The following is a 10000-nucleotide window of genomic DNA, read 5'->3' on the forward strand; positions in this document are numbered from 1 at the left end:
GTGTGTGTGTGTGTGTGTGTGTGTGTGTGTGTGTGTGTGTTTAGTTAGCTGGCACGATACACTTCCCCAGGGTTATGTTTCCTTTTTCCTGAGATTTGGCTAAGGGTAAAGGGTCCGGAGTCACATGGATTGAAAGCATTTGATTGATGTCCAAGTCACCGCTGTGGCTGGAGCCACCTCCCCTCGGACTGGAGCCGCGTGAGGCCGGAGCAGCGGGCCGGGCCGGGCTCCCGCTCTCCCGGCACTGTCCTGCTCTGAGTCCCGGGCGTCCCGCGCGCGCGCCGCAGCCCAAGCACCGTCCTCTGCCCAAGCCCCGGCCTTGGGCCAGCAAGTGAAGCTGCGCCTTCGGGCTGGGACTCCGCAGAGGCGGCTACCCTGCGTGCGGCATTGGCGGTAGCAGGCGCGGGGCAGCGCACTTGCCCCCAGCCCCGCGCCCCGCTGGCCACCATGAGCGACGAAAGCGCCAGGGACGCGGACAAGCAGCTTCGCCTGCGCGTGTGTGTGCTCAGCGAGCTGCAGAAGACCGAGCGCGACTACGTGGGCACTCTGGAGTTCCTGGTGTCGGTGAGTGGCCGGTCCCGCGCAGGGAACCAAGTCTGGAGCATTGTCTGTGCCAGCAATCGGCATTCGGATGACGCGGGGACCGCGGGGACCCGGGGGACGGGCTTGTGGCTCAACGGGTGCAGAGTGGCCAGGGCTTTGAAGAACTTGCGTGGGAGAAGTTAACCTGCGACCATTCTGCCTATCCCATCTGAGCTTAATTTTCTTTATCCATCTCCCAGGGCAAATTTCATTGTGTCATTTTCCTTATCCCTTTTCTCTCGGCTTGTATTTTGTTTAAACGCTTTGATTTTATGCCTCAATTTGATACCTTCAGATACACGCAGTGTTTTAAAAGTCCTTGATGTGGTGTAGCCCGAGTCAGTTATTAGACCAACAGCAGTGAAGTCCCTTTAGGGTATAATCATTGAAACGTTGGATTCTGAGGGTGGGGGCCGAGGAGAAAGAGCAGCGGGGTCACCATCCCTGGCAGCTGTTGCATATTAAAGCCACATGTGTGCGCCTCCCTCGCAGCTCTGCAATCTTCTTTCTCCTGATTTAAATCTGCCCTCCACTTGGTCCTGGTCTCCAGTGCACACCGACCACTTGAGAGCGGTGTCATAAAACTCGACTCGAGTCCGACAACTTCAGGATTTCACAGACTGGGCAGGAGCTGTGTTTCCAGGTCCCAGTTTGACTCACTGGAATTCTGCCCCAAATGCCATTCAGTTTCAGAGCAGGAGAGGAGAAACTGTGGGAAAATGAACTCTTGAGACATCACCCAAGGATGCAATTTTCCTTGCTGCGGAAAATACAAAGAATTTACAGTCGGTTCCTGTCCATCCTGAAACGTGTGAGAGCATCCTTCAGAAAAGGAGTTAGCCCCCATCCAGATCCTCCAGCCTCTCTCTCTCCCATTGCTGTGTTCTATACTGCCCCCAAGCCCAGGTTCGAAGGGAAATATTTCAAACACCGAACTTCCTCCCGAGAAGTTTGTTCTTGCAGCCACCCTGTAGAAATTCACTTGGTTGTGTCAGGGAGAACAACGTCGAAGGTCTCAGGAGATTCATAACACATAAGCTGGCTTCTCAAATTCAGTTTAGCCAAGCCTGGGGGCTGTGTTCTTTTTGGTACTTGTGTTGGGAGAATACCCAGGTAATCAGTGAAAGGTAGGATTATTGTACATGATCATGTAGCAGTTACTGACAAGAGCATGTTTTTAAGGAGATAAAACTTTTAATGACTTCGAATTTGACTTTGATGAAAATTTGTTGGGAGATAAGTCTTTGGATTTAAAGGTTCTGAGACATTTCTAGAGAGAGCCTTTCTGAAAATAGTTGAAAACCGGAGTACCAAGGCTAAGCTGCAGAAACAGGCAATCTCAAAACCCAACTTGTTGATCTTTACTTAAAATGTCAGTGTTCCCCTGGCACAGACCCAGCAGAGACAGGCAGATCTTTGAGTTTGAGGCCAGCCTGGTTTACTGAGCAAGTTCCAGGGAAGCCAGGGTGGGCTACACAGAAAACAACAATAACAACAAAACAAAAAAACTGTCTCAAAACAAACAAACAAACAAAACAAAGAAAACCCTAAATACAAATAAAATTTTGTTTTCCTTTTTTTTTTTTTTTTTTTTTTTTTTTTTTTTTTTTTTTTTTTTTGGTTTTTCAAGACAGGGTTTCTCTGTATGCCCTGACTGTCCTGGAACTCACTCTGTAGACCAGGCTGGCCTCGAACTCAGAAATCCGCCTGCCTCTGCCTCCCAAGTGCTGGGATCAAAGGCGTGCGCCACCACCGCCTTTCCTTTTTATCTGAACACCTGATTGTTAGATTTAAAATTTCATTATTGCTATCATAGTGAAGCAAGAGATGATAGAAGTATAAAATCAATTACATTTTCTTTTAGAAATAGTATTTTGCTCATTATTTAGAAATTATGAGCTCTGATCTGTCCATTATGTGTATTTGCATATCTTTTTATGCAAATGAACTCACTTACTTAATGTCTTTCTTTTCCTTCCTCTTCTCCTTCTTCCCTCTCTCCCTCCCCCCTTTCCATCCCTCTTTCCTTCCTTCCCTTCCTTCCTCTCCTTCCCTTCCTCCCTCCTTCCCTCCCTTCCCTCTCTCCCTCCCTCCCTTCCCTTTCTCCCTCCCTCCCTCCCTCTCTCCCTTCCTTCCTCTCCTTCCCTTCCTCCCTCCCTCCCTCCCTTCCCTCTCTCTCTCCCTCCTTTCCCTCTCTCTCTCCCTCCCTCCCTCCCTCCCTCCTTCCTTCCTTTGAGAAAAAGCCTCATTCTGTGACCCAGAGCTAGCCGGAAACAAACCATGCAGCCTAAACTGGCCTCAGACTTGCTGGTACTAGAGGTATGAACTCCATGCTTAGCACCCTGGATGTGATTTTAAAAATTAACTCTGGCTTCTTTTTGTCATAACTACTCAGAAACCTAAAATCTATTCATAGTACATTCTTCAGTTTTCCCTTCAGGGAGATGTTTGCATTACATCCCCTTTGAGTTTTGCTTGGTCATCTGTAATTGATATGCTCAATTTAATTTTCAGATTACACCATGCTCATTTGTGCCAAAAGCTTAAAAATATTCCTATTGTTTGGGCTGAAACTTTCCCTTCCAGGAACCCATTCTAAAGGAATGATAAGAAATGGAGACAACCAATAAAAGTTACTTTTTATTTCAAAAATTAGTCATAGTGTTGAACAAATTGACTGATAAATTCATTGCCAACGCAGAAAAATAAAACCCAAACTTACAGTTCCTTCCTAAGTCATTTCCAGATCTAACTGGAGCTTATTGGTTTATATCTGGGCCTTAGCTTTAAGCTGACATAGTTGAAGGTGACTCGGATCTTTATTAGGAAGCAGAGGAAGAGGTAGAAAACACATTTAGCTTTACCAAAAAAAAAAAAAAAAAAAAGTGTTTACACATTCCTACAAGTGGCACAAACACAATGGTATTTCCTTAAAGAAAATTCACAGCTGCAGATCTTACAAGGTCTTTCCAGTCCTGTATCCCAAATTTGACCTTTTAAGGGGAGAGTACTTGCTTTTCCACACCCTTCCAGAGGCCCCAAACAGTTTCCATCACTGTCCTTTTCCTATATAATAACATAGCATTGGTTTGTACGCATTTCTCTTTAGCTACTATTCAGGAACACATTGTTTGCTTTCAGGTAGTTGCCATTTAGAGTGACAGGCCCTTGTAGGAGTGTGCTGCATACGCGTTTGCAGGATTATGTTATTGTTTGAGAGCAGGTTTGGCTGGGTAGCTCCCGTGGAGCTATCACCCTGAAGAAGGTCAGCCCCCTTTCCTTCCTGGGGTTGACTCACCTTTGTACGTGGGAGGGTCTCCTCTTCTATACTTGGTAGAGTTCTGTTGGGCTTCGAGCCTCCTTTTACTTTCCCCGGGGTATTTGCTGCTTTAGACCCATCCTACTGGTAGCTGAAGTAGTTGGTATATTCATGTGTTCCCTTGGGTTTTGTTCTAGCAGACGGTTCATAAGCTCTCAGAGGACCAGACTTGGTTGTTCCACTTCCAATTTTGTGCAGTTCTTCTAATGTTGTATGTGATAAATCAGTGTTTACTATGAGTGAATGACTGTATGAACAGATGAGTCCTTTATCTCTCTCTCCATTCTGTTTTATAAATGACAGTTCCTCAGTCCTCCATAAACTTTGAATTTACTTTTCTCTGCACTATCATTTCCTATAATGTGTTCTGAATTTTCATTTCTAAGTTACATTATTTAGATGAGTGCTCTGTAGATAAGATGGCAGAAAGTGACCTAATTTGCTTGCATTTTCCTTCTTACTTTTGCTTGGGGAGTGAAATTTTGTGCTTCATTGGAAATACTAGGAGACAGTGATTGGTGGGTTGGTCTCTCTAGTCCTGACTGTGATTGTTCTATTGGTTTGTCTCTCTTTTCAGTTCAGGCCACAGTAAAGGATCATAGACCATTCGAGTGGACTGTGAAGGGAGACATAAGGCCCTTGGAGGTGTGTGCCCTGTGCATAGACCTGTATATATGTATGTACATATACATATATGTATACATATATGTATACATATACATATACATATCTCTGTGGCTCAGTAGGGCCTCTACTTGGTTTAATGCTTGGCCTCTACCATCCTGAAATTCTTAACAATTTTATCTTTCAGCTTAAGTTTTGAAAGTAACGGCAGGTGGAACCAGAGAGCAAGCCCTAGCACACAGGTACATGAAAGAGAACAAGTCTTGCATTTCTGTACCTTTGTTAGATTTTTCCTCCCAGCATTTTGAACAAGGGCTCTCATTTTTATTTTTCAATGGTCCTGGAACAATGTATAGCTGTTTCTCAGTGAACTTGTGGAATTGTGGCAGGGTGACCACATAATTTATGGTATAAATTGGACTGCTTGTAAGGGCCAAAAGAGTGTCATTTCTAATCCCAGTGAGAAGCAGATGTGAGCTGGCACAACCATGCCATATTATGGGCCCACCAGGCAAAGAGTTTGAGCATTGAATCTTATGAGAGTAAATGACTTTGATATTTGTTGCCTGTTCAGGTTTTGATACCCTAAAATATGAGTCCTGTCTGTGTTACTTCAGTCATTCCTAAAATTCTTAGACTTCTTTTTCCTCTCCAGTATATATCTTAAAAATAATAGCATTTCTCAAGGGTGTTCTGCAGAGGACACAAAAAAGTATATGTCCATGGTCTGGCTCCTGTGAGGGCTATGTCAAGTGGGTTATTTCACTTCTGCTGATGTTATAAAAAGCCAGGCAGATAGGTCCTCATCAGATTTAAATTTTTTCTTCTCTTACTCTCTTCTACATTTTTTTTGCTATGTTTCTAGGTCTTCTGGCATGGTGTCCTTTTTAAAGTTGCATTTATCTATTTATTTTTGTGTGTATGTGTGTACCCATTGCTGATACTCTTGTAGGGGTCAGAGGACAGCTTGAGGGAGTTGGTTGTGTCTTTACATGATGTGGGTTTTGGACATTGAATTCTGCCTTCTCAAGGCATCAGGCTTGGTGGCCAGAACCTTTACCTGCTGAGCCATCTCACCAGTAGCCTTAGTCATGGTATTCTGTGTGGTCACTCAGGTAACTTGAAGGTGGTCAGAACATTTTACACGGTGCCTTACAGCTGTCACTAAACATTTGCATTTTCTGTATCTGACTTGGTCTCTTAGCTTCTTGCAGTGGTGCTCTCTGGAGCTCTGGAGGCCCTCACAAGCAGTGAAGGGAGCTGAATTGTATGGCTTCAGCCTCACTACCTTGGCTTCTTCTGATGTTCATATTATATCTTTGCAAAAGCAGTTAGAGAAGCCATTTTTATCTAGATGATCCATTCTCAAAGACAATGGAGGGTTCCTTTACTTGCTCTGAGAGCTTTGTCAGTTGCAGGTGCTGGTGAAAACAAACACACTGACCAAGCAAATGTAAAGCAGAATGAGAATGGATCTGAGAACAATCTTCTCTAGTCCTGCCTGGCTCTTCTAAGCAAACACTCATTGATTGGACATATTACTCCTAATCCTTGTGTCATGGACTGAATTATCTCCTTTCTTTCCCCAAAGTCATATGGTGAAGTCTTAACCCTGTGTTACAAAATTGCTCTGAATTTACAGATAGCATCTTTAAAAGATGGAAATAAATTGAAATGACTCTGTTAGGTAAGCCCTGAGCAGTGTGATTGGGGTTCTCAGAAGCAATGATTTGAACACAAGAGATACCAGGGATGCATGCAAGTACACAGGGGAGGACACAGAGAGAAGGTGGCCATTTGCAAACCAAGAAGAGGTTTTTGTTTGTTTGTTTGTCTTTTTTTGTTTTGTTTTTTTGTTTTTGAGACAGGGTTGTATAGTCTTGGCTGTCCTGGCACTTACTCTGTAGACCAGGCTGGCCTCGAATTCAGAAACCTGCTTGCCTCTGCCTCCCAAGTGCTGGGATTAAAGGCATGCGCCACCACTGCCCAGCTTTACCTAGAAATTTTTATGCGAGGCAATATGTTTTGGTGTAAACTATCAGACTGGTATTTTGTTTGAACAGTCTGCCTGGTCTTGTGGAGCTTGGGCACTTAGGGAATGAAGAAAGAGCATATACCTAGTGTACTGGCTGGTTTTGTGTGTCAACTTGACACAGGCTGGAGTTATCACAGAGAAGGGAGTTTCAGTTGGGGAAGTGCCTCCATGAGATCCAGCTGTGGGGCATTTTCTCAATTGCCCCTTGTGGGTGGTGCCATCCCTGGGCTGGAAGTCTTGGGTTCTATAAGAGAGCAGGTTGAGCAAGCCAGGAGAAGCAAGCCAGAAAGGAACATCTCTCTATGGCCTCTGCATCAGCTCCTGCTTCCTGACCTGCTTGAGTTCCAGTCCTGACTTCCTCTGGTGATCAACAGCCATGTGGAAGTAAGCCAAATAAACCCTTTCCTCCCCAACTTGCTTCATGGTTTGTGCAGGAATAGAAACCCTGACTAGTACACCTAGTGACGGTGGGACCAGGTGGGGTTCTTACTCTCCACTACCCTGATCACTGAAACCAGGAACTTCTTCCTGTTTATTAGGTATAGCATAAGGGGAAGGGTTAGCTCGTCTCAGTGGACTATGAACTATGTTGGAGGAAGAAGCTATAGTTGCTCGTCTTGCACATACTGAGAAATCCTTCATAAGCACTCATACTAAGACACTATTTTGCCCCATTTCCCAACTTCCCATAGGCCAACTGGTCTTTGAGTCCTTGACATGGCCTTCCCATGTCAAAATACACATTCACTCTGAGCTTCCTCTGTTCCTTACAACAGCCTGAGAAAACAAATGTTGTTTATGTTAGGTACTGGAGATATAAACAGAAGTTCAGCATATTTTATTGGAGTAAAAAGAAGAATGCACAGCTAATTACAGTTGTATGTTGCAGCTGAAACATTGGAGTCATATGCTAAGGGTCACAGAGGCATAGAAGGACACACTCATCTGGGAGTGAGGGCAGTTTCATACAAGTGGTGCCAGAGCTGGCCCCTAAAGGATGAGAAAGACTTTGCTAGAGTAGGAGGAGAATTGGGAGAATTGTCTGTCCCCCAAAAGTAGTATGTGTGCTGTGGTATTGGTACGGATAAACTGGGCACTCTGGCAGTGCTGAAACTTTCCTTGTGACTAGAGGGAAATAAACTCTTTCATGCTTTTTGGTATTGGTGGACATGAACTACGTTGGTACAGTTTGAGGAAAGTACCACTCATAAGGAATCCTGCTTTAACCCTAGGCCTTAGGGATCAACTGGGAAGGGAGAACAGATCTGTTGATAATCTGCAATTCAGAGAATGCCAAGGCATGGAAAAGGGGCAGAGTTTCACTTGTAGATTTGGTTCCTTCTCCCTTTTTACTGCTTCCCCCAACTTGTTAGTCTCAAAATCATGGTAGCCAGCTGCTCCTTATTCCTCTTAATGTGGCACTGGTTAGAAATTTAGCTAAGTTGGTACTGTTTGCTAAGGGAGTAATCACAGAGGTTACAAAAAAACATAAGCGTAGTTTAGTCAATTTGTGCCAGACAGAGATTTGGGCTCTCACTGATGTAGGGCGCTCATGGGGTCTTTATCCCTGCCCTATTTTCCCCCTCATTTTGAGATGGTTCTCCCTGACTAAGACTCCTTGCTGGCCCCTAGAATCTTAGAGTGGTTCTCCTGACAGTATTTGGGGAAGCATGGTGTCAGTAGCCAACATGTGGTAAACCAAGAGAGACTATGTTTTATGTAAGGTATTCTCATTTAGCCTGCTCGTTTCATCTACATTCCTTAGTGTAGTGATGCCATTGGTATAAGAATAGTATCTATTGAATTCAGATTTGTTTCTTAGAGAAGCTGTTCAAGGTTTAGGAAAAACTGGTTACATATTAGCCATTTTTGCCATTATATAATGTACAATGTCTGATATAAGATGGAAGGAATGGAGATTTAAAAGAAGCAAATAAACAGCAGAAACAAAAACTCACAAAACCACACACACACACACACACACACACACACACACACACACACTCCAAAATTCAGCAGCTGTGGAGCAATTCTGGGGTAAAACCTTTGGTTTTGTAGTCACTAAGAAGTGCTAGGTCTGTAGGTGTGCTGACCAGATGGACTGGAGAACAGGCAACAGTGCTAGGTCTGGAGGTGTGCTGACTAGATGGGTAGAGCCATTCTTTGAAAAATAAAATGCAAGGGAGAGACAAAGAAGTGGGGCAATTAATCTGACTTTGGATGTTTGGCTCACTTACAAATTCCCCTATGACTTTTGAGGTCGGGATTGTGAAACCTAAGACATTTTGAACAGAAGGTATGGACCCAGAAGTTAGTCTTGGAGGAGAAGCATACATGGCGACTACTTGGAGGAGACTTTTTGAACTATTTGATGGTAAATATGAAGACAGAAAAAAGTTAGTCACTGTGTAACTTACTTTTTTTTACAGGTGCAATAATCTCTGTTAGAATACAATTTAAGGGGTAGAGGTTTTGTTTTGGCTTTCAGTTTGAGGGAACACAGCCTATCTTGGTGGGGAAGAGCCCGGTGGCATGAGCAAGAGGCTGCTGGTTGTATTTCATTGGCTGCCTGAAAGCAGAGGACAGGAAGTGGGATGATAAGACCCTCAAGGCCCACCCCACCCATCCCTCAAGGCACACCCCTACCTGCCTGTCCCCAAGTACCTGTTTTCCTTGGTGAGGCCTCAACTCCTAAAGGTTCTTCAGCCTTCTAAATGAGCACGTTGAGGAGCAAGTGCTCAGATTCATGAACCTGTGGGGGTGTTTGCATCCAAATCATAGCAGTAGTACATGGAGATATTTTTGTCCAGAGACGTTTAAAGAAGTGGAATAAAGTTAAGGAGAAGGAAGCCTGCAGAGAAACAAAAGTGAACAACAACTAAACAAATGTTACTAAAGCTGGGATATGGGTAGGCTGGTTTTTTTTTTCAATTTGTTTATTATATGTAAATACACTGTAGCTGTCTTCAGACACACCAGAAGAGGGCATCAGATGTCATTATGGATGGTTGTGAGCCACCATGTGGTTACTGGGATTTGAACTCAGGACCTGTGGAAGAGCAGTCAGTGCTCCTAACCGCTGAGCCATCTGTCCAGGCTGAGTAGGCTATTTCTTAAGTGCCACTTCCTCTGCTGCTAAACTGGGGCAACCTGTGTAGCTCAGCACACATTCAGGTAAGCCATGCAGCGCTGGAAGATGGGGCAGGCACTCAATCACATCCAGAAGCTTCCCTGCCATAGAACATACCCACTGCCAATGTTCACAATGAGTAGACTGTCTTTTGAGTGTTAGCAACCACTTGCTCTGTGTGCAGCTGGAACTGGGCAGCCTGAGAAACACAAGAGGCTTGGCTTCTGCACTGATTCCATGTCCAGAGCAGGGACACGGAGTGACCTGGATTTAAATTCTGCTATAGAAACTTACAAACCATGTCCTGAAA

At 44.4% G+C, this 10000-nt stretch overlaps 1 protein-coding gene across 2 annotated transcripts in view; it reads left to right on the forward strand.

Annotated features, from left to right (window-relative positions):
• The first annotated feature begins 12 nt into the window (after positions 1-12).
• Positions 13-10000, forward strand: part of Prex2 (phosphatidylinositol-3,4,5-trisphosphate dependent Rac exchange factor 2) — a 300091-nt gene continuing 290103 nt past the window's right edge. For both annotated transcript variants that reach the window (XM_031366853.1, XM_031366854.1), the window contains exon 1: positions 13-564. In XM_031366853.1, the coding sequence (XP_031222713.1) occupies positions 448-564 (117 nt within the window). In that variant the 5' untranslated portion in view covers positions 13-447. The remainder of the gene's footprint in view (positions 565-10000) is intronic.

Source organism: Mastomys coucha, unplaced genomic scaffold (assembly GCF_008632895.1).
Source record: "Mastomys coucha isolate ucsf_1 unplaced genomic scaffold, UCSF_Mcou_1 pScaffold14, whole genome shotgun sequence".
Classification (NCBI taxonomy): domain Eukaryota; kingdom Metazoa; phylum Chordata; class Mammalia; order Rodentia; family Muridae; genus Mastomys; species Mastomys coucha.